The sequence below is a fragment of the Curcuma longa genome, chromosome 4 (assembly GCF_044706935.1).
Source record: "Curcuma longa cultivar G26 ecotype Majalengka, Jawa Barat chromosome 4, ITB_CL_G26_1.1, whole genome shotgun sequence".
NCBI lineage: Eukaryota > Viridiplantae > Streptophyta > Magnoliopsida > Zingiberales > Zingiberaceae > Curcuma > Curcuma longa.
This window is the reverse complement of record NC_133864.1, coordinates 8,513,936-8,538,260: the sequence shown is the minus strand read 5'-3', so window position 1 is coordinate 8,538,260 and position 24,325 is coordinate 8,513,936. Positions and strand designations below refer to the sequence as shown.

Genomic DNA, 24,325 nt, shown 5'->3' with positions numbered 1-24,325 from the left:
GATTAGCTGTTAATTTCCATTTTTTTATGTATATATATATATTTCAATAAATAGTTTATAATGCATTATTATAGTAAAAATGATATTAATTATAAAATAATAACATTTGGAGGATGTGACGACATGGAGATAAAAAAATTCAAAGTTTGAAAGAAAATTAACCTAAGAAGAGATATAGAAATATTTTATTTGAGCAAATAAATGGAGAGAAAATAATAATAAAAAATTTAGTCTCTCCTTTTATAGATAAAAACATACATAAATAAATTTAAATAAAAAATTTTAAAAAATATAAACTCCCCAATATATTAACCGAAACAACTTTGTGGAGAATCAACAAAGACTTTCCTTTAACTCAGGGACCCGTAGTTCGATCCCTAGCTACGGCGTATTTGCAGGAATTTTCTTCCAAATGGGGAACGCAATCAAAGGATGCTGGGCATCTGGATTGGCCGCCGTATGCGCTTCCTGATTTACCCTGGTGGTCGGTGGGAAACTTCCGTGGGACCGGACCGATCACCCCCAGAGATGTAGTGTAATAAGTTTGATGTAGTTTTTTATGTGATGAGTCATTTGTATGTGCTCAACAGCTAGGGTTATCTAGGTCATGATGCTGATCTTTTGATTGTACATTTGAGAGATTTAATCTCTCTTATATATATATATTACATTTGAGACATTTAATCTCTCTTTTATATATATATATATATATATATATATATATATATATATATATATATATATATATATATATATATATATATATAAAAGAATGCTATCCTGGGCGCCTCCTCCTTACGCGACCCGTGAGCGTCTCCTTCGACACATCGCCGTTCACGTCGGCATCGCGACGTCGTCCGGCCACCGATGGCCGCCGGACCGGACCCGATGGACGGCCAACTCACCGGCGATCCGGATGGACCCGGATTCCGACCCCGATTTGGCCGGCGGTGGCCGGAATCTCAGCCGAAATCGCCGCCCGAATCGGGCGGCCGATTTCGGCCAAAATTCGGCCGGCCGCCGGCCGAATCGGGGCCGGCCGCCGGCCGAATCGGGGCCGGCCGCCGGCCGAATCGGGGCCGGCCAAGTCACGGGAAGGACCGGTGGCTGCCGCCGGTCCTTCCCGTGACTCGGCCGGCCCGATTCGGCCGGCGACCGGTCGAATTTTCCTGGAATCGGCCGCCCGATTCTGGCGGCGATTTCGGGCCGAGATTGCCGGTCGTCGCCGGTCGTCGGGGTCGAGTCCGGGCCCATCCGGACCGCCGGTGAGTTGGCCGTCCATCGGGCCTGGTTCGGCGGCCGTCGGTGGCCGGACGGCGTCGCGATGCCGGCGGGAATAGCAACGGGTTCGGCGAAGACATCCTGTGCATTCCCGAAAATGGACGGTTCAGATTTGGCGCGCGATCGAAATGGACGGCTGATTCGAAGTCGCGCACAGGCGCTCAGGGAGGAGGCGCCCAGGATAGCGTTTCTATATATATATATATATATATATATATATATATATATATATATATATATATATATATATATATATATATATATATATATATGAGAGTTGATCTCCTGCGCACCGCCCACTGCGCGACACTCCGACACACCGCCGCTTCCACCGCCGTCGCGCCGTCGTCCGGTTGCCGACGACCGTCGGACCAGACACGTTGGAAAGCCAGCTCGCCGGCGCTCCGGTCGGGGCCGGATTTCGATCGGATTGTGGTCGGAATCCAGCCAGAAACGCGACAGAACGACTTTTGGGCGATTCCGACCGAAATCGGCCGGAGACCGACCGCGGTCGACTCGCCCGGCGCCGGCGCGTCGACCGCGGCCGGTCTCCGGCCGATTTCGGTCGGTATATATATATCATTTTTTTTAAACAAAGACTTTCCTTAAAATAAATTTGTCTTATTTAATAATATTCTAATAATATGATTCAACGTACGTGTTGTCATTTTTTAATATGATATTATTCAAACTTCCCATTAAAGGTAATTTTCCATTTATAAATCAATCAATTTATCCTAATCTATTATACTTAATATTTCCTTAAAAAATATAAAATATAAATAATAACTATAAAATATCGAACTGACGATGAACTGTGAATCATAAATCGAGTCGAAATTTTCTAAACAGTCAAACCGTTAATACAATGATAACATAAAATGAAATTTCTTAAAGTTTTATCTGGCAAAAAAAAAAAAAAATCAACACACGCAGTCCGATAACGAGATGCGCACGTGCAGGGTGAGCCGGTTTGTGGCTCACCCATCAAGGCCAATGAACGGCCTATCGAATCCGTACATTCATTCTCCTCTTTCCATCTTGGCACAGCGCGTGACTTCGTCGTCATCAATGCCTAGCAGTTCCAGACTCTGCCACCAGATCGAGGCCGTGCTATCACGCTCATGCGGTAGGCGGACCCGATCGTGGCTCCACTCCCGCTTCTATTTGAACCGCTCGTTCTCCGTCCTGACCACGCCCTTCCGATCTGAGCGGAGTAGTGGATCATGGCCGGCGCTGTGGAGGGGGAGGAGCTGGAGTGGATGAGTACGATCGAAGAGAATCCGGAGGGTGGTGATGGCGCAGCGAGGAGGAGGAGGAGGAGGAGGACGGGGAGTGCGGACGGAGATGAGGAGGAAGCGGCGGCGGCGTCCATCGAGAGGGAGTTCGACGGCAAGCCGGTGCCCGCGTGGACGGAGCAGCTGACGGTGCGGGCGTTCGCGGTGAGCTTGCTGCTGGGGGTGATGTTTAGCGTGATAGTGATGAAGCTCAATCTCACGACTGGCGTCATCCCCTCCCTCAATGTCTCCGCCGGCCTGCTCGGCTTCTTCTTCGTCAAAACCTGGACGGCGGCGCTTGCACGCGCCGGCCTCCTCCGCCGTCCCTTCACCCGCCAGGAGAATACCGTCATCCAGACCTGCGTCGTCGCTACCTCTGGCATTGCCTTCAGCGGTATTCCTCCCTGGCGTTCTTCTTCCTTTTCTTCTTCTTTTCTATATACTTTTATTCACAAATGATGGTGAAATTCATTTTTCTTGAGTGAAATGGTTAAGTTTCTATTGTTAAATTTCATGTTGTTATCGTTTTTCCCCTTTTCCTTTTTCTCAGTTCACAATTTCCTATTGCTATCTACAATGACTTCCAGTTATTCTGCATGCAAGTATGATGAATCATACAAAGTTTTCATTTTGAGGCTGATGGTTGTGTTGGTTTCGCAAGCAAACTAGTTTCATAAATGTTTTATATTTCTCTACTTATTTGTTTTTAGTCATTTGTGATAGAAATGTTAGGCTATTAGCTGAATTGATATCTAACAGACTTACATGATCAGGGGGGTTCGGAAGTTACCTGTTTGCCATGAGTGAAACGATTGCCAAACAATCAACAGAAGCTAATTATGCACAGAACATAAAGAATCCTAAGCTTGGATGGATGATTGGATTCCTCTTTGTTGTTAGTTTCCTAGGGTTGTTCTCCCTTGTACCCATGAGAAAGGTATTGTTTCTAACTCAGCACGTTTGGTCAGTGAATCAGTTTCAAGTAGAAAATCTTGTATTTGGACCATGTTTTATGTTTGTATACTAATCGAAAGGTTGTTCTTAGATAATGATCATTGACTACAAACTGATCTATCCCAGTGGAACTGCAACAGCACACCTAATCAACAGCTTCCATACTCCTAGCGGAGCCAAGCTAGCGAAGTATGACGATCTTAAAAATTATGCGTTCTGATTGCTTATCGAGTTTATGTTACAGAACTGTAAATTTGTTGCAGGAAACAGGTGAAAATGCTGGGGAAGTTTTTTGTGTGCAGCTTTCTGTGGGGCTTCTTCCAGTGGTTCTACACTGCTGGAGACAATTGTGGGTTTGCTTCATTCCCTACATTAGGCCTCGAAGCATACCAAAACAAGTATGGATGAATATTATAAATGCGAGTCTCTGTAAATTTAATCTTCTTAGTCTAGTGTTTACTTTTGAAAGACAGAATTAATGCTGTTCCATGTAGTGTTTGAATAGCTATGAGATTACTTCTTGTTGATCATCATGAATTCACACCTTGCAGGTTTTATTTTGATTTTTCGGCTACCTATGTTGGGGTTGGGATGATTTGCCCCTACCTTGTGAACGTATCTGTTCTCTTGGGAGGCATCCTCTCATGGGGAATTATGTGGCCTCTTATAGATGCTAAGAAAGGAAGCTGGTATCCAGCTGATCTCCCCAAAACCAGTCTTCATGGTTTGCAAGGTTACCGGGTATTGTCTCTCTTTTACTCAGATTCCTGAAGATGGCTGGTCAAACAGATGATCATTTTGGTCCATTAAGTATCATTGTTTTTGAAGTTAGAACAGATTCACTTATCATAAACTTGTTTACTCTAAATATTTTCCAGGTCTTTATAGCTATTGCCTTGATCCTGGGAGATGGACTCTACAACTTCTTCAAAGTTTTCGGCAAGACCATCATCGCCTTAGTATCTCAAATCAAGAACAAAAACTCTGCAAATGCACTGGGGGTTTCTGATGACACTTCAGCTTATGATACATCACCTGTTTCCTTCGACGATCAGCGTCGCACCCAACTCTTTCTCAGTGACCAAATCCCAAAACCAATTGCTTATGGAGGTTACATAGCTGTTGCAGTTATCTCCATCGTCACAATACCCCACATTTATCCACAACTGAAGTGGTACCATGTGTTGGTGTCCTACATATTTGCACCGGTGCTGGCATTCTGCAATGCCTATGGCGCAGGCCTTACTGACTGGTCGCTTGCCTCAACTTATGGGAAGCTTGCGATTTTCATCATCGGTGCATGGGCCGGTGCTTCCCACGGCGGTGTTCTTGCAGGCCTTGCTGCTTGTGGTGTCATGATGAGCATCGTGTCCACTGCATCCGACCTCATGCAGGACTTCAAGACAGGGTACTTGACTCTGGCCTCTCCCAGGTCCATGTTTATTAGCCAAGTGATAGGCACGGCCATGGGCTGCGTGATTGCTCCTTCGGTTTTCTGGTTGTTCTTGAATGCATTCAAAGACATTGGCGTCCCTGGATCAGAATACCCTTCGCCCAATGCTCTTGTTTACCGTAACATGGCTGTACTCGGAGTCGAAGGCTTCTCGTCGCTGCCAAAACACTGCCTCACTCTCTGCTTCGTATTCTTTGCCGCCGCGATCGTCATCAATGCAATACGAGACGTCGTGGGGGAGAAGATTGCAAGGTTTATACCTCTTCCAATGGCGATGGCAATACCATTTTACTTGGGATCCTACTTTGCCATTGACATGTGTGTAGGAAGCTTGATTTTGCTCATCTGGCAGAAGATCAACAAGGCCAAAGCAGATGCATTTGGTCCAGCAGTGGCTTCAGGTTTGATTTGCGGCGACGGGATTTGGACTCTTCCGCAATCGGTGCTTGCTCTTGCTAAGGTGAATCCACCCATTTGCATGAAGTTTTTGTCGAGGAGCATGAACGAGAAAGTGGATGCATACATTGCATCCTTGTCTTAGTGATGTGCACCAGAAAAGAAAATCAGATTCAGAGGTATTTAGTTTCCCTGGAAGTTCATCTCCTTGCTGGGAGATTAATAATCCTTTTCTTTCTTCATCCTGTTGCAGTATAGTGATTTTAAGTTCTTCCAAAATGTTTGGCATGGATTGCTTCAGTGATCAGGCAATTTGTATGAATTTAGAACATGTTCTTGAAAGTGCATCATGGTTTCTCGGTGGGGTTTGTTATCACCAAAGTCTAACAATCATAAGGATTTACTGAATCAGAATTAAATAGTTTCGGAGGCAGAAATTTTTTAATTTCTCTAAATTGTGTGTAAAAAAACCTAAAATTATTAAATTTTTATAGTTGTAAATATTATAAATTATTCTCTTTTCTTTAATACCTAAAGTAAATATATATATATATATATATACAGATTTTGAAAAAGTAATCAATATGAAACATAAAATTGAACGATTTTATAAAAACCATGCTTTAGTTTTTCCAAAATTTTAAATTAAATATCTTCTCTCTATAGCTCTGTATATATATATATATATATAGGAGGTGAATAATATTTCAAAAATTAATTATTCTCTTTTCCTACAACAGTGATTGTTGTCATCTACCTTCCTCTAGCTCGATCTTATCATCGGACCAGGCTAAAGTCTAGATAAATTAACACGTGCCTTACAACTCAAGAAGGCTACAAAGAGAGGGGTTTGACCAGCAGAAGCCCGGAGATAAAGGATCATTTGGATAAAATGGGTATTTTTTTCCCTTTGTATTTAATTAATTTATATATTTTTTAAAAATATTCTTCCTGATCAATTAATAGGATGATGATATTGAAAAACATGGGCTATTTCAAAATCTCCAAATTAGATACTTTTTTTAATAAAATCATTTCTTTAAATCAAATGGATTTGTTGAATAATATAAGTACTGATTAATAAAAAAAACTCATTTAGGTAAATTTACATTTTTTTTACATCTCATAAAAGATAAATCTAAACAATTTGATCAATTAAAATTAATTAATTATTATTTTTTACTAAATAGTTATTAAATTAATATTTTAATTTTAAATAATTAGAATAAATTTAAGAGAACATAGAGGAGTTAGCATTTTATGAAAATCATCAATTAAAATAATTTTAAAAATAAAACAAGGAAATGACCATCTAAATTTATACGTAAATATCTCTAATTATAAATGGACAAAATTAATTAATCTCATTCAAACTCATTTGAAATAGCTTAATCAATAAAATTAAAAAAATATATTTTTATGAGTGAAAATATCAATTAAATTTAAATATGTTTTCTTAGTTTTTTTTCAGAAAATTTAATTATTTTATTTAGACAAAATGTTAACTAAACAATTTAGTTAATAAAGATTAACTGACTTAGATTTTTTTGTGTGTAAGAAAGAGCACTATTATATTTAAACAAAGTAATTTAATTTTATAAATCAAGTTCATTTTACTTTATTTTATAATCTAAGTGTTTTGGACTTCACTCAATTATTAATTCTATAAATAAACCGTATTTCTCTTTATTCATCTACTTCCAAAATATTCATTTTATTTTACTCTAATTTTATGTTCTTTGTTCTTCCGGCTAGCAAAAATAGAGGAGATAAATGAAATTCATCAATAAATATTCGCTGATAATATAATTTTAATCTACCTGATCCTTTATTACCAGATAATCATCTACAAATCAAACCTAGCCAATTAATTAAGCTACTCCCATCTTAATTGTAACCGAGCATTATTTTTCTCTTGGATAAAGCCTGATTACCTACTGAATTCTTCCACCTGCAAACGATCGAGCCTTCGTCTCCGAGTCCACGGAGCTGATGTTCTCCACGCCGAGATGGACTCCACCGACCGCCGGCATGCTTCTCATCACGCTCCCGACTCCAAGGAAGCCCCTCGTCACACCGTTACTGAAAACTATTCCACTACTATCGTTAGCGTTGGTAAGCTCGTTGATGACGCCTTGAAACTGTTTCTCCTGCTCTAGTTGGTTTCTTGAGCTAGCGCTCTCTCTTCCGGCCAACTCGGAAGTAGATCTGAAGCTGCCGGTGGGCGTCACGCCGATTCCGGCCGCCTTCTGAAGCAGCAGGGCCGCTGGCATCTGAGACGCCATTGATTGCCCGAGCTCGCCTTGCAGAAAAGGGTTATAGAAAGAAGACACGTGGTTAAAATTTTCGATCCTACCCGCGTCGTCGGAGAAGAACCCGAGGTCGAATAGGTTGGCGGCGCCGGCGGAGGAACCGGCATTGCTTGCGCTTGGTTGGAGATCTTGCAATTGGAAGATGCCATGGAAGGGCTTACTTTGGAGCAACTCTTCGTCGCCGAGGGCTTGTTGGTTATTATTGTAAAAGCTGCTTCCGAAGAAGAACGGCGGCGATGGCTGGGACGGCGGCAGCGGCGGCCGGAAGGAGGTTGTGGCCATGTTGAGGTGATCAAATTGTGAAGCTCCTGAAGGTGGAGGGTTGAGCTGCGGGTGCAGTCCCAAGTTCAGGGTTCTATTCGCATACAATTGGCCACCATGGCCGGCGACGTTCAAGCCCTGAGCTGGAAGCCCTGCGTTCTCCTGTGCCAGTGCATGACAGAAGGCTCTGTGGGCGATGAAACTGTCTCGCCTGCGCCATTAGCAATCGATCATACTCATTAAACATCCGAAAACAAACATACAAATGATTGCTAATTAAATTCTGCATGATGCACAGAACCACACGACGGAGCACGGCTCCTGAGCATCGATTCCAATACGAAACGCAACGATTCCATCAATAAATAGCCTATTTAATGCGCCACGAGAAGAAGTGGAACAAAAATTCTACAGTCGAACTCCCTTCCAAAGCTCCGCACAGTGCTCTCATGGCTTCCACTGCGAGAAGGTTGTCCGGACCATGAAAGCGTCCAATCATGCAATAACGGAGGATGCACCGACGCAGGCGGAACACTTCGCATTGAATGCAGATGTCCCATTCGATGATCAAGTATTAGTAATATGCGAGCTTGTGATCTGTGGACCTGATCATGATCTGATTGCTAGCTAGGGCTTCTCCGGCCGGCTAGCTGCCCACAAATCTCCAAACCACAAGGCAACAAACCCCATCCTGCTAAGCTTTGCCTCCATGTCACACGTGAATTAACACTGCATATGACTGGGAAGCATATGACTGGCTAGATGGGAGGAGTGCGCCTTTTGAGATCTCAATCATCACCTTGTTGTTTAATTATTTTCCGTGGGAATCCTGATTCACGTGTGTGCAGTGCCCTCATAATTGTCTGCGCTCGCAGATCTAGCTAACGATCGACAACCCTAACCCTAGCTTTTTTTCGCCAACACCGAGGAGAGAGGCTTCCTCTCAGTGCAAGAACATGCATGTTAGTGAGTGCAGAACTGCAATACGATCGAATTTGAACGGTGACGACGAGAGTACCTGGAGAAGAGGGTGCCGCAGTCGCAGCGGTAGTCGCGAGTGCCGCAGATCTTGGAGTGCGCTCTACAGTCGGACCGAACGGCGTAGCGCTTGGAGCACTTGTCGCACTTCCACTTCTTCTCGCCGTGCTTGCGGGAGTAGTGCTTCTTGACGCCGGTGAGGTCGCCGAGGGCCCGCGAGGGGTGGTGGTGGACGCAGGTCGGCTCCGGGCAGAGGTACACCTGCCGGCGCCGCGCCTCGTTCGGGTTCTTCCGTTTCAGCCTCCACGGCAGGTTGTGGCCGCGCCGGTGGAGCTGCAGGTTCTGCTCCCGCTGGAACCCTTTGCTGCACACTTCGCACACGAAGCGGTTCGTCGCCAGCAGAGATTCCGGCGACAAAGCGATCACCTCTGCACCTGGATCTGTCAGTACTCGATCATCGTTATCAAATTGACAAGCAAATAGACCTCAATTTCGTTATCCAATAATTAAGATCGTAAACAATAGACGCTTGCCTGGTTTTCCGGGGAGGTTTCTCTTCTTCTTCTTCTTCTTCTGCGGAGCGATGGCTGCCGACGAGCTAGCTGGCTGGTCGTGGCTGCACTCATCTTCCTCCTCTACTCTGAAGAGAGGAGTACTGGATGAAGATGCCATCGTCTTCTCAAACTCAAAAGGGTCTAAACCAATAATCCTCGCTCTAAATTATTAATCCATCTCTTCTGTTCTTTGTTTTGGTTTCTGTGGTCGATCAGCAACTATCCAACACACATGAATTGGAACCATGCATGAGCTCAGAGAACTTTGCTGCATCTATCGCCATCTATCTATCTGTCCAAATCTGATCTCCAAACCTAAAGACAAGAAAACAGCCAAGGGAAAAAGGGGGAGATCATACGAGAGAATTAAAGACCCAAAACATATTAGCCATCAGGAGTCAGTGAAGACACAAAACCTCCAAGCTTTATCTTGGCTCTTCTTCCAAGCGCTGCAAAAGAACAAAGATAAAAGTAGTATAGAAAAGAGAGAGACAGAGTGAGGAAGAAGGCAAGGAAGAAAACAAACGAAGAACTAACAAGCCTTTCTCCTCTCCTTGTTCAGTGGGGAAAAGGCCAGCTGCTTTACTCTTGGTAAAGGACAGCTGAATTAAGGGAGCTTAATTGGCCTCATCAATTATATGTGAGATCTGATCCCATCGAGTTGCTTGCCATACTTCTCCTTCTCCGCTGTGGATGATTTCTCCTTTTCTCCCTCTTCCACTTGCTTCTCTACTTCTTCGCTTAGTCTTATTCTTCTGTGCGTCTAACACGGCCACAAGCGTGAGGAATTGAGCAAGAAGCCGCCATTAATTGTCTTTATGTGGGTTGGGGGCTTCAGTTGGCGAGAGAAGAACTCTTCTGTAAAAGGTGGAATCCGTCACCTTAGCGGCTTCACACACGGTCAGTCCCACGACCATCTGTGAGGAGGTAAATCGAAAAATTACAGTTGATCACGACGCAGGAGAGTATTGTCTGGCTTCGTCAGGATTCAAACTCTTGCTCTCTTCTACAAGTCTACTGTGTCGTAACCAGCGAAAGAGAAACTCAGTGAAAAAAGTCAGGCAGTTAATAAGAAGAAATCTTTTGTGTTATTTTTAAAAACTCAAAACAGAAAAACAAAGGAAAAAAATATGATTGGAAGCGATTTATTTTTCAATATGGTGATTAATTGATGTATTTTGATATTTAAAACGAGTTTAAATTAGAATATCATTCAATTTGTTCCAACTTTTTATTTCAGTTTTTCAAATCAATTAATTCGAAAAGTAAAAGGTGGAATTTGTCATTCTAATATTCTCATCATCATCTATGAAGAAATAAAATGAAAAACTATAGTAGACCACTATGTATGATTACACACCCTATACTAAAAAACTATTTGTTACTAAAAATTTTAATTAACTTATCACTTCAAATAAAATACTTCTTCTACATTTATGCCAATGCTGGGCCTGGAATGGGTCACATTCTTTTTTTGGGCTTTGCTCGGGCGGCCCAGAAGGCTCTCCGAGTTAGTTTTTTTGGTCCACGTGGCGGATCGTGGACCAGAATGTCATGACCTCAAGGTTCACTATCTGTGGCCACTGGCTCACCTTCCTTTCCGCTCGGACTTCTCCTCCCATGGCCGCTTCTTCCCTCTTCTCTGCTCCTCCTCACCCTCCCGCCTCCTCCTTCTCTTCGCGCCGCCGGATCTCCCGGTCTGCTTCCGCTCTCCTCCCCCACTCCGCTCCTTCGCGTTCTCTTCTCCGTAGTGCCGCACTGAGGCCGCACGCCAACCTCCGGAACTCCCCCGGCGAGACGGCAGCCGAAGATTCTAGAGCTGGTGTGGCTGTCTACAATCCAAGATCTTACAAGGTTCTCCTCTCCGACGCCTCCCGGTCCCTCGTGTCTGCTCTGGATGATGGCAAGACCCGTCTGGAGATCGATTTCCCGTATGTTCCGTTGCCATTTGTATTCGTGCCGGTTTACTTAGAAAAGAGTACGTATTTGTCATTACTTCTTACATTTTAGATGATAGAGACGGAGCCAAGGGTTACGTGTTTATAGAAGTGATTTTCGATTCACAAAATATTGATCAAGAGACCTATCAAAAGGAATCTCAAAATTTTGCTGGAAAGTAGATATTTTCTAAAGTTTAGGAGCATTTTGCAAGAAATTAATAAAATAGATGGGGAATTGAGGTTCTGCTTGTTTCTCTATTTGAAACTTTTCATATTGATTTCTTTCTGGAAACGATTCATTATCCTTTACCTGAACCAATATTTAGGATCCTGGTGAATGAAGCATTATGAGGATTAATTCCTTTAACTTGGTTCCTTTTGGTTGTTTCACGCAGAAATTTCCTTTTGGAATATGATATTATTCTGTAGAGTTCAATCGTTTTTCTTCTCTGATAATTTCTCTTTCTTTGTGTTTTACCTGGGTAAACAGGCCCTTGCCAAGCGACATTTCATCTTATAAGGTATAGATGTATGTTTCTTTCTTTCTCTTTCTCAAACATGTTGCTCTGTTCCTTAACTTTGTGAATGCTTATTTGTAAAGATATATTTCTTAGTGTAAATGATTCATTATCAAGTTTCTGATCACGTAGGGTAATTCAGATGAATTTATTGATGCAAACATCCAACTTGCACTTGCTATTGCTAGGAACCTGCAGGAGATGAAAGCGATCAGATCTTGCATTGTAAGTTTGAGTTTCTTTCAACATGATTTCACGAGAGATACAATTGATGTAACATTTCATAGTAAGCATGTCAAAAGTAGTTATTTTTATAGTTGAGAGCAGTGGATTTATCTTTGGTCAGAAGAGCAGTGTTCTATTGTGAAACGCCATACATGTAGTTACTTTCTTAGACAGACTGGATTATTACAATCAATTGATTTTTAATTATGGTTCCAACAACCAAATGCCATGAGAAGGATGCTAGCAACATAATAAAGTGGTATTGACCCACTACCTAATTTAACTTATTCTTTAGGAGTGGGTAACATGGATTAGTAGTGTTGAGTCTGTTGACACACTAATTGACCTCTTTGTTGGTAGGATGCATGCAACATGGGCTAGTGGTGTGATACCTACACTCTACAAATAGATCCAGGAACAGAGAGTTAGGTGCACCAAGGAATGTGTATTTGAGGTCTTTGAGGGGATTAATTAGAAAAGGAAGGGTAACTGTTCTTCCATTTTTAGCCTTGGTTCAACATGTGGATGACAAGAAGTCAATGGTATTCGGTCTATATATTGTAATGTTACATGATCTCCCACTTGAAGGTGTCTCCACTTTATGGATATTAGGGTTGGATTATGTAACTCTTGGGGTCTTTGCTCTTATTTCTCATTTTCCAATCAAAATGGCTGGTCAATATATTTTCAATATGCAACAGATTAGAGCTTCAGCACCAATTGGTCATGAAGCTAAGTTCAACACTAGTGGAAGAATTGATATGGCAGCATGGAGAATAAAAGGGCAAAGGACTTCATGAGTGAAGATAAAGTGCTGTTTGTGCAAGGTAATCTAATGGTAGCCATCTAGGGTATCGAGGAGCCTTTTGAAACACATCAAAAAAAAAAAAAACAGAATGATGTAAAGGCATTGACAGCAATACACTTTAACTTGTTCAAAGAACTGTTATATGAGGGGATTCACATGTTCATGATGATTATGAAGAAGTTCAAGAATTTGAACTTGTCATGATGCTTTACAAGAATTTTGATATTTGAGTAATTTTTTTCCTTGCATAAGATTTGAGATAGGACTTCTTTGAACACTCATAATGATAAGGAAATCCTGCAATATTTATTGGACTCAGTGATCAAGTTCAGGGGATGGACAAGGCAATTGTTCTCCTAAATTAGTTTTCCTAATCCTACAAGGCATTTCAGCAGTTTGGTATGTGACAATGACGTTTCTCGAGGCTTTAATGGATATAAGGTTCTTGCCAAATCAGGAGATGTTGGCAATTCCTTAGTTGTATGTGATAATAATGAGATTTTGTACCTAGACGGGAACATGTTTCTCAAGGATTTAATGGATAATGAGGTTCTTGGCAAATCAATAGTTATTCACATTTCCTTAATTGCATAAGGCAAGCAAGGGCGAGGGACTCACTGATTAATTCTCAATCAAAGGAGACAAGGAGAGGACACCAAGTTATGCTACTGAAAAGAAGGGTAGGTTCCATTAAAATATCCAAAGAAATTCTAGTCCAAGACTGTGTTGACTCCAATATGGTAGAAATGAGATCTTGAAGTTTGCAGAGGAAACTTGATCATAGTGAGTATTATTAGGCAATCATCATACCTTTCTGTATAGAATGTTTCAATTGCTTATCCTAGTGGGCCTAATGTTGCTGTAGGTAGTTTTAAAGAGAGAAAGGTCCAATTTAAAATACTCATCAATAAAGTTCCAAGTTCGCCACTATTTTCTCAATTATTCAAAGCAAGAAAATAAATTGCAGAAGAGGATGCTTCAGTTAGTGAGTCAATTAGGATAAACTGAGTCCTATATAATATGGGAATTACAAGGCTTCACACAACCGAGGATGAGGAGCATAAGGTCATGGGAGAGACATTAATATCATAGATGAAAATTTGAGGTTGACCTAAGATGCAGTGGATATATACAAGATGAGATTAGTGGAATTAGTGTATCTTTTTTCTTCATGCTTAAGAAGGTATGACCAAGGAGTCCTTTGGAGGATTAGTGAGTATACGAAATGTGAGTGCTGTTAATTCTTTAGTCTACATGTTGATGACTAGTGGATAGTGAGTGCCCAAGAGTTTGTAATCCTTCTTTCTATTGTTTCTAAAAGTATATACAGAATATAAGAAAGGGAAGAAGAGGAGATGAGAATGTGCATGGTGGCTTGTAACACTTTGTAATCTCCCAATTGAAAGAGTCCCCTCATAGTCATAGGTTTTGATCTAAAATATAAGCACATGAAATTCAGTGTCTGTATTTTTGTTTTCTTTTTCAGTGAAGGCATCAAGGTGATTTGTCTACACTATCTGTAACAGTGATGATGATATTTAGCTTTTATTCATCTTCAAAGTAGGATTTTTCATTATTTAGCCTTTTGATTGTGTCCTGTATTACAGAGGTTTGTCCCCTGGCGCAAGCATTGCATTATGAATGTAGTTTAAATCTTTGGTATTTCAACTTGCATTTGTCGTGGATAGATTATAATCTCATACAGTCATATTGTGCTGCCCAAATTATTCTTATACAACTGACTAGTCATTGCCAGAAGGTTAATAAGTCTAAATGATTCATCATCATATCTGGTAACATGACTAGGAACTTTGTCCTGTCTTCCACTTACTAGCAGTGTGAATGGTAGTTGCAACATTTCATCCAACAATCTCAAAGTCTTTAATTGTCTTTCCTGTTCATGAGCAGTTCCCTGGTAGAACTATGTCTTCTGTTTACCAAGCTCGATGTCAATTCTATCACATTCTGAAACATATATGTGATCATTAAAACTATGTGCTGATTTGTTGATGATTGGCACATGCTTAAACATGGTTTGCCTGTTGTCTCTTCCACCATTACTCAACATTGGTTTCAGTTTCTGAATAGACACCAATAGTGCTTTGATGTTGCAGTTTATTCGTATTACAACTAGTAACTTTTAGTTGATGAATTTCAGGTGTTCCCTGACCAACCAGAAAAACGCAGGGCTTCTAAGTTATTTCGAGCAGCTCTTGAAACAGTATGCTTAGAATAAATGAAATTTCACTATCTTAAATTTTTAACTTACGTGGAATTACACCTGTGGGTAGAAAAAGTATGTTGTTGTGTTGCTAGTAATTTGCTTTTGGAAGCACTCTCCTTAACAAATGTCATTATCATTCTATATTAGATTGGTGGTGTAACCATTGGGTCATTAGATGACATACCAAGTGGACCTGTCAGAAGCTTCTTCAAATCCATAAGGAACACATTGGATTTTGAGTTTAGTGATGAAATTGAAGGTTTGTTTTTCGACTTACCTACAGATACTGGCTATCAGTTGAATAGACATTTTTCATTTTCATATATGTATACATTTGGATCACTATCTATCCAAGTGACAACAACCCTTGCAAATGCTAGAACATTAAAATTAATCTAGGATATATCCTGTTTTATGATGGTCCTTAATTATGTTAAAAATAATCCTGTAGTTGGGTCATGGTATTTTCCAATGTCATTATTGTTAAGTTTTGCAGGAGCATTTCAATTGAATTCTTTTCAAGCAGTAGCTTAAATTTTTTATATGCATTATATAAGGTTCATTGCTCATGAATGCAGGTGAACAGAAGTACAACGAGGCACCACCATCTTTATTTATTTTTATTAACTGTAGTACACGTGATCTTTCTGCTATAGAGAAATATGTGGTATGTTCTAACTACTGGCATGTTTTATCTTTATAAACTTGATTGGTTGAACAGTTCAGACAAAATGCTGGTTGTATCTGTAACAACTTTACATTGTAGCTGCAATTCTGAATTTATTTAGTGCCATGAAATAGAGGTGGTCAATTGCACGTACCCTCCTAGATGTGGCTCCACATCAATCCTCTCAATTTCTGCTCCATAGATTAGTAAGGCACAGATTGCCTAGGTTTCGCTATTCTTTTCCCTAACTCCTTCTGACATCTTGTATTCATTTCCATTTTGGAACTGAAACTTGTAAATTCTTTCCCTTTTTCTCAAAATGAATACTAAAAACAAACCATTGAAACCAACTAATTTAGTTTGATGCACAGTTTTGTTCGAAGGATTCGTCGTTGTTGGTATCAATCATTCCTTGTCGCCTGTCGGGTCTAAATCTATATGTTTTCGATGACAGATGAAAACATTTCATTTCTTAGCCCCATGGAATTCCTAGCATTTTCATATCTTAATAAAGTTGAAGAAACTAGTTTGCAGAAATTGTGCTATACAAGTTTGCTGAAATTAGTTCTTATAGATTATCTTTACTACAATAGACATTTTCTTGCCTTAAATGTCACAGTATTCCAACTAAATGGGTATTGAATTTTACTTTTTTATCCTCAAGCATTCTCCATCTCTAGAATCCTATTGCTCCATCTTTTCGTCTTTTTGCAGGAAAAGTTTGCTACATCTGTTCCAGCTCTTCTTTTTAATCTCGAACTTGATACATTACGGTGAGCTAACTTTAGGATATGCTAACAGGTTACTGTGTTTCTAGCTCATTAACTTGATCGTCTATCTCACTGATTTGAATTGTACAGCGCTGATTTAGGACTTCTAGGTTTCCCAACCAAGGATCTTCATTATAGATTTCTTTCTCAGTTTGTTCCTGTGTTCTATATTCGAACGAGAGAGTATTCAAAGGTATGTGTCAGATTATTAATTAAATTTGCACAAATTCTGGAAGCTATATTAATCTCTATATCTTTTACATTGAAGACAGTTCCAGTTGCCCCTTTCATAGTGAATTACAGTGGAGCTCTATTCCGTCAATATCCAGGTAAGACGTTAAAATGCTTATGATCAGAGGGCATAAACACATGATATAGTGTTTCTTGAATATGTTCTTTGCATTAACAAAACAAATTACATTATTCCAACCTAAACACAAAAAGAAAATTACATTATTATTATTATGTTTTGCAAGAAACAGCATTAGTTTTGTTTTATAACTCCATTGTGTTGTTATTATGCAGGACCTTGGCAGGTGATGCTCAAGCAAACTAATAGCTCCTACGCTTGTGTAGCAGAAAGTGCAACTCGTTTCACTTTGGGAGAGGTACTATTTTTTTAGTAAAAAATATTACTATAGTCGACTGAGTCATTTTTCTTGATTCCTCACCGTTTATGTTTTCATGTTTAGACTAAGGAAGAACTTCTGAGGGTTCTTGGTCTACAAGAGGAGCAAGGGAGCTCGTTGGAATTTCTGAGAAGGGGCTACAAGGTTTTGGATATAATGTGACCTTTTTTTTTATCTGCATATCTAAATCTTTAGTTTAATATAAGCAGTACAGATCGTAGATGTTTGAAATATAAAGAATGATATAGGGTATATATCAATTAGATCAAGGTGGCAATAATACTATTTGGTTATGATTCACGTTTTGCTTTGTTATGCAGAATGCAACCTGGTGGGAAGAGGACATTGATTTGGAGCTGTCTTCTGCCTGGCGAAGTTGAGGACGAGTTCTAGCAGATGCTATGTGAATTTATTTTAGGTTGGTTCTTTCAAAAGTAGTTTTTGTTTTTTGCCTGTCTTTCCAAAGTTCAAAGAGCAAATGGCTGCTACATGAGGGTTAGTGATCTATCTCGATTATTGTTGCATATCAAGTTCGAATAAGTGAAACATCATAATGATAATGCTTATAAAATCAGAAATGGATTAATTTAGCTGAAATATAGATGGTCATATAGCTTCCTGCACTCCCTCTTTTTAGAGAAAGGAAATAATTTAAGGCAGAGAATTTAGGTTGCCTTTGGTATGAATCGATGGAATAAAGTGAAATTAAAACAAGACTAGTAATGAAATGAAATGAAAAGAAAAAATAATCTATATTTTATTTCTTCGTTAAGTTATAATAATAGAATAGTATAACAGGGAAATGTTTTAATTTATGTTTAATTTTTTTGTTTGTCTGATTCTCTCGACCAGTTTTACTTGCATGGTTCATCAATCTATTTTACAGTGATTAATCTATCTTATTCATTTAACACACCTGATTTGGTGGTTCCAGTAATCTCCACAATATGCTTGTCTCCCTTGGTTCATTCATATTGTTCTCATTATATTTACCTGATATATGTGATCTAATCAAATCGATTGACTCGATTGGCTTAATTTATCCATGCAACTTGACTGATTTAATTGGGTCAATTAATTCTCTTAACTTGATCGCTTACATAGCTCGATTGCTTAGCCTAATCAGCTTGCCCAACTTGATTAATCTGCATAGTCTGGCTGACCATTTGATAGGACTTATAACTATTTGATGATATATGGTTAACTTTTATCCTCAATGTCAGTATAGAGTGTTTCTATCGCTTCAATCTCCAGAAGTCAATTTGCCTTTGCTGCCATTTCTTGCACACTTTCATTGATGGCGAAATCAGGTTTGCACCATCCTCCTTTCATTCTCAATATTGCGACGAAATTCATAGCACTTGAATTATAACCTTATGTGAGCATTTTTTTTTGTTTAGTTGATGACACAATTAGCTTATACCAGATATCGCGATTCCGTTCGCAATACTAATAATTTCACATGCTACATCTGAGATTTCATATATTAATCTTTGCCCATTCCATTCCATGTTGAGCTCTTTTGACTATGACACCTTTTTGGCACAAGTATTTTATGCTGTGGCAGTTATGAACTGCCTATTTAAAGAGGTGGTGCATTACAGTTGCATGACGGCTGCTAGTGATCTCAGACGTCACTAATGTTCTGGTTATACCCGAGCACGGATGTAGTAGGAAAGGAGTCGACCGTGGGGTAAAAGAATTTCTCAGTGGAGTGGAAAGGGAAGAGAAAGGAGGAGAGAAGAAGAAAGGAGAAAGGAGAAAGGAAAGTGGAAAAGGACCACCACCACCTCAAACGGCTGAGTACTTATGGCCAGAGTGCCAGACCGTGAGCTCGTTGTGGCTAGATCACAATTTGTGGCCAGGCTGGAGTTCGTGGCAGCCGCAGCTGCAATTTGCAGCCAAGGCATGAGCTTGAGGCCGCGAACTGTGGTCAGACTGCAAGCAATTCGTAGCTTAGCCATGACTCTCGCGGCCACAATTCTTAGCTAGGCCGTCAGCTCACGATTGCCACAAGCAATTCGTAGTGTAGCTGCGAGTTTGCTGTTTCGATGATCCTGACCCCTAGTGTGCTTTTTTGTGTGGATGAAAACTTCGTTTCTCACAATTTTGGGCAAGAGGAAAGGTCTTATTTTGTCAAGGTCTTATTTCGGCTCTTGAGTAGCTTACGGATAGGAATCCACCATAACTTCCTTTACCTTACGAACTCAACACAATTCCTTAAGGGTGCGTTTGGTTCAAGTTATAATATATAACCTTGGTTATGTGATTATCTGGTAATCACATAACCAAGGTTATGGGGCATAAAACATAACCTAATGTTGTTTGGTTTACTTTATTTATTTGGAGGGAATAAAACATAACCAGTTTTATATTTACTATATTATCCTTCATTCAATTATATTTTAATATAATTCATTAAATTAATAAATATAATTTGATAATTTTATTTTAATAAAATAATTCATTAAAAATAATTATTTTAATAAAAATATTAAAATAATAAATATAATTTGTTAATTTTATTTTTAAAATTTAAAATAAATTTATATATTTTAATAAAATAATTTATTAAAATAATTATTTTAATAAAATAATCCATTAAATTAATAAATATAATTCCTTAATTTTATATTTTTAAATTTAAAATAAATTTATATTTATTTTAATAAAATAATTTATTAAAATAATTATTTTAATAAAATAATTCGTTAAATTAATAAATATAATATGATAATTTTATTTTAATAAAATAATTTATTAAATTAATAAATATAATTTGTTAATTTTATATTTTAAAATTTTAAAAAATATATATTTTTTAATAAAATAATTCATTAAAATAATTATTTTAATAAAATAATTTATTAAATTAATAAATAATAATTCATTAATTTTATTTTTAAAATTTTAAAATAAATTATTTTTTAATTTATAAATATTTAAATTAAAATTTATTGAATTAATTAATTTGATTTTAATTAGATTTCGTAGTACATTTTAATTAATTCAATTTTAAAATCGAAGGGTAATTATGGAAAAAATTTCGTTAACCTCAGGAATCGTAGAAAACCTTAGGCTGCCAAGGTAATCACATTACCGGGTTATAACCCATTTGCTGATGTGGCGGTAATGTTATATTACTTGGGAATCGGTCATAACTTGAACCAAACAAGGTTATCAACGATAACCTTGGACAGATAACCAAGGTAATCATAGATTATCCCCAACCAAACATCCCCTAAGAGTTCTCGGTTATTCTTTACTAAGAGAATACGTGACGGTTCAAAATTGGCCCATCCAACAAATGTTGTGATCTGGGGATCATAACCTCTTATTTATAAGAAACCTATTAGGGCTATCCTTTTTTTTTAATTTTAGTTCATCATTGAAACAGAAATTGCCCTTTAGGTCTTTACTCACATCTTATTAGATATATTAAAATTCAAATGTCTAAAATTATAATTGATTACTTTTAATCGAATTTAGTCGAATATACGACAATACATAACTATTCAACGTTAGATTGATGATCCAACGCATAACTATTCAACGTTGGATTGATGATCCAACATGCCGTAGTATTTCAATGAGTAATAATAATAAAAAAAAGAGATGTCATTCATCTGAAACAAACTGGCACCACCACTTACTCTGTCCCTTCATTCACTTTCCTTCATAAAGTCAAAAGCCTACTCACGCTTGCCTCCTCGTTCCAATCTCCCCCACTTTTTAAATCTCTCCAACATTTGGCATGTGAGCTGCAGATCTTACTAGTCTTTAATGCCTCATTAATTGCCCTCCCTTTCTCTCCATGATTTTGATTTTGAACTGCAGCATCTTAATCCCACTAACTAGCATGCAGTTTGAACTAGATTTGCAAGGATTCTCAGATATCTACTACTCATCCTGAATTTATACATGGCTGACACATGTAACACATAAAGCGTTGCCCAATTATTGAATGCTTCAATGTTTCCTAACAAGCACCATGCTTTTCTCCGACTTTAGGGGGTTGGGTTAAAAGAAGATGGCGAATGTGAATGTATGCATAATGTGGTTTTTGCAAAGGTGCATTGCATCCATTCATGTGTTGCTACGAGAAGGAAGATAAGGAAAGGGGCTTTGCTTTGGGCCACACCACCACCACTATCGCCACCGCCACTACAATTGAATTCATAGAGTAGAGACACGACCGCGAGAGTGAGTATTAATGGAGTACAATGATTAGAAAGTTTCATGACTCGTGCTTTTTGTAAAAGTAATCCATTGTTTCTCGTTTCATTCACTAGTTTAAAAAAAATAAAACAATCCGGTCGGATAAGGATCGAATTATATTAAATTTATATTGTATGCAGTTTTATCGTTATTTTTACAACTTTAATCCAGGATTTCAAAGTGTAGTAATTTTATCCAGAGCTCCTCTTCTTTCGCTCACTAATTTAATTTGAGAAAGAGTCGTCGATGTCTAATTCAATAATAAAAATAAGTACTGAAGGAGCTTAATTACATCTTTTTTCTTCTAGGTTGATTTGATGATCATATATGAAAAAGTAAATTGAGAAATTATAATTGATCATGATAGAGGAGGATATTGTTCGACTTTATCGAGATTTATCCTTGTTCTCTTTTATAATTTTGTTTTATCGTAATCAACTCTTCTGCAAAGGTGGAATATGCCACCTTAGCGGTTCACATGACAACGACCATCTGTGAAGAAGTAAATTGAGAAATTACAATTGGTCGTACGATCAACTTCATTAGAATTTGAATTTTTATCTTCTTTTGTAATTCTACTGAGTCATAATCAACTCAGTCATGTCCTAAAGACAGCTTAATTACATCTATTACCCTTTAAGTTTATCTTGGCACGTGAGCGGTAATAGTTACCACAATAATCAATAAAGTATTGGGTGAGCAATTAAGGAAAGTATTGGCCGTCAAGCTCCATTGCGGTTGGCCAGCACGTGGCTTCCCGACTGGATGGTAAAAGATCGGAAGGGAAGCGTGACGCGTGGCCAAACCGTACCTGTCCAGCTGTCAGTTTCTCCTGTGCGATTACGAGAGACACGAATCTTAAAGCAAAAATGCCCCTCTATAAAACCGCAGCTGTCAGTGCCTTACTGATCCTCCTCCAACTCCGATCTTTCTCCGCTTCCGGACCGAGGCGATGCGCTCTTCGACGAGGTTTCTGCTCTCCTCCCAGCCGGTTCAGTCGGCGGATCGAATGGACGCCAACTTGGCTTTCCACTCCGATGTCTTCATCGCCCTCGCCGTCCTCCTCTGCGCGTTTCTCTTCGTCCTCGGCCTCGGCTTCTTCGCCCGCTGCGCCTGGGTCCGCCGCTCGCTCACCGCCGCCTCCTACGATGGGCCCCTCCCTCTGCCCCTGCTGCGGATCCCCAGAAAGGGGATCAAGAAGAAGACCCTCCGCGCCCTCCCCACGCTCTCCTTCGTCTCCTCCGACGCCGCCGCCGCCGCCGCCGCCGCTCCAGGCGGCGTCGAGCTCGTCGACTGCGCGATCTGCCTCGCCGAGTTCGTCGATGGCGACAGGGTCCGCGTCCTGCCGCAGTGCGGGCACGGCTTCCACGCCGCGTGCGTCGACACCTGGCTGGGTTCCAACGCCTCGTGCCCTTCCTGCCGCCGGGTCCTGGTGGTCCCCGCACCGCCGCGGCGGTGCCAGAAGTGCGGCCGTGACTCCTCCGAAGCAGCGGCTTCCGCCAAGCCCACCGAGAGCGGCGGCGGCGGCGGCGCCAGTACCTCCAAAACCGCGCATCGATGAAATTTTTACAAATCCGTCAGCAAAGATGTGCGCGGCGCCGCGCCCTTGTACATACAGCAAAGGAAGATCACAGATCACTTGCAGAGTGCTGAAACAAAGGATTTTCTTGTAATTACGAACAGATCTGGCCATTCTCATTCTCATTCTCAAACTCTCGGCCTTCGTTCTCATCCACAGGAGTAGTAGTTCATATTTGTTTCAGTAATCTGCAAGCGCTGGATTTCTCAGGTGTTCATGTGCAAATGGGAATTCCCAAATTGTCTCGACACATCATACTTTTTGGCAACTGAATAAAACCACTGTGAGGGATCTTCCTACAGACATTGAATCCGCGTGAAAACTGATCTCGATCTCGATTTCAATTCAATAATTGTAATAATAGGGCACTCCACAAAACAGGCATCTCTTCACATCAATTTTATTATTCTCTGCAACAATGATGGAATGCAGGCCGCATCTCAAGACTTGTTTGGAGGGGACTAGGTTTGAACATTGAAGCTATAGGAGAAAGGGACAGGCAAGAGACGGCTAGTGGCTTCTGTCACTTAGAAAGGCCAGTTAATTGAATTTCCTTTTACAATTATAGAACTATTTAAATATGGAAGAAAAAATAGATGATAAATACTTAAAGTGATTATTAATTTATTCTTAATTATTAGCATTATTAAATTTTATTTTATTTTTATAGAAAAAAGTTTTGCATAGCCACCATATGAAAAGATGAAACGCATGGAAATATTTGTATGGATATCATGAATTATTGTAACAATATTTTTAATTGATTCAATCAAATGAAATTTGAACTGATATTATTTCTTATTCAATAAGACTATCGATTAGATTGTAAAAATTCAAGTTTAGTCTCCAGGCATCCAGCGGAGTGGACGGCTATTACTAGTCACTAGGATAATCTTTATCTATGTGTTTATAGTATTGACATTCATTTATAAGTTGAAGACATCAAATAGAATTTAAAATTGTTTTCTAATGATGATCTTGATGAGAAATATACATGGATTCACCAGATGAATATATTTATCCATATAATGACAAAAGGGATTATTAAACTTGTTAAGCCCCTATGTGTAATAAAGATATAAAAAGTCTCATGAAATTATTCTATCTTTTGATTTTGAAATTGATGACCAATAAATATGTCCATAACAAAGTTAAGATTAACAGCTACATTATGTGTTTATACTTTATGATACTTTACTATTTGGTATTGATATTTTTATAATTATAAGACTAAGACATGTGAAGGATCATATTCATGGCTATAGTTTAACCCTGACTAGG

General features: G+C 39.4%; 4 protein-coding genes across 11 annotated transcripts; 3 read left to right on the top strand and 1 right to left on the bottom strand.

Annotated features, from left to right (window-relative positions):
- Positions 1-2,519: 2,519 nt before the first annotated feature.
- LOC141826492 (putative metal-nicotianamine transporter YSL12) lies at positions 2,520-5,663 on the top strand. 2 transcript variants are annotated; one of them, XM_074713744.1, is made up of 6 exons: positions 2,520-2,952; positions 3,332-3,495; positions 3,604-3,701; positions 3,776-3,910; positions 4,064-4,253; positions 4,391-5,663. In XM_074713744.1, exons 1-6 carry the CDS (start codon positions 2,544-2,546, stop codon positions 5,504-5,506), a joined length of 2,112 nt encoding a protein of 703 aa, XP_074569845.1. In that variant the 5' UTR covers positions 2,520-2,543; the 3' UTR covers positions 5,507-5,663. The 2 variants fall into 2 exon arrangements, with proteins under 2 accessions (XP_074569845.1, XP_074569846.1); XM_074713745.1 differs by having other exon boundaries at positions 2,651-2,952; positions 3,332-3,540.
- A 1,500-nt stretch (positions 5,664-7,163) lies between these two features.
- LOC141827842 (protein indeterminate-domain 4, chloroplastic-like) lies at positions 7,164-10,216 on the bottom strand. Its single transcript, XM_074715172.1, has 5 exons — positions 10,004-10,216; positions 9,883-9,915; positions 9,446-9,781; positions 8,953-9,352; positions 7,164-8,145 (listed from the first exon to the last, which is right to left on the bottom strand). The coding sequence occupies exons 3-5, from the start codon at positions 9,582-9,584 to the stop codon at positions 7,296-7,298; spliced, it is 1,389 nt and encodes a 462-aa protein (XP_074571273.1). The 5' UTR covers positions 9,585-9,781; positions 9,883-9,915; positions 10,004-10,216; the 3' UTR covers positions 7,164-7,295.
- Positions 10,217-11,086: 870 nt separating this feature from the next.
- LOC141827526 (protein LPA3) lies at positions 11,087-21,278 on the top strand. Of its 7 annotated transcripts, none has more exons than XR_012601691.1 (13): positions 11,087-11,397; positions 11,897-11,927; positions 12,057-12,149; positions 15,116-15,178; positions 15,329-15,440; positions 15,760-15,848; positions 16,563-16,621; positions 16,709-16,947; positions 17,144-17,226; positions 17,311-17,391; positions 17,568-17,665; positions 18,471-18,557; positions 21,259-21,278. XR_012601691.1 is itself a non-coding variant. In XM_074714797.1 (13 exons), exons 1-12 carry the CDS (start codon positions 11,087-11,089, stop codon positions 17,625-17,627), a joined length of 1,146 nt encoding a protein of 381 aa, XP_074570898.1. In that variant the 3' UTR covers positions 17,628-17,665; positions 18,471-18,757. The 7 variants fall into 7 exon arrangements, 3 of the variants coding, with proteins under 3 accessions (XP_074570898.1, XP_074570897.1, XP_074570896.1); XR_012601692.1 differs by lacking the exon at positions 21,259-21,278 and adding an exon at positions 18,648-18,757 and having other exon boundaries at positions 18,476-18,557; XR_012601690.1 differs by lacking the exon at positions 21,259-21,278 and adding an exon at positions 18,648-18,757.
- A 1,117-nt stretch (positions 21,279-22,395) lies between these two features.
- On the top strand, positions 22,396-23,380 carry LOC141827960 (RING-H2 finger protein ATL8-like). Its single transcript, XM_074715310.1, has one exon. It carries the CDS (start codon positions 22,418-22,420, stop codon positions 23,024-23,026), a length of 609 nt encoding a protein of 202 aa, XP_074571411.1. The 5' UTR covers positions 22,396-22,417; the 3' UTR covers positions 23,027-23,380.
- The last annotated feature ends 945 nt before the right edge of the window (positions 23,381-24,325 follow it).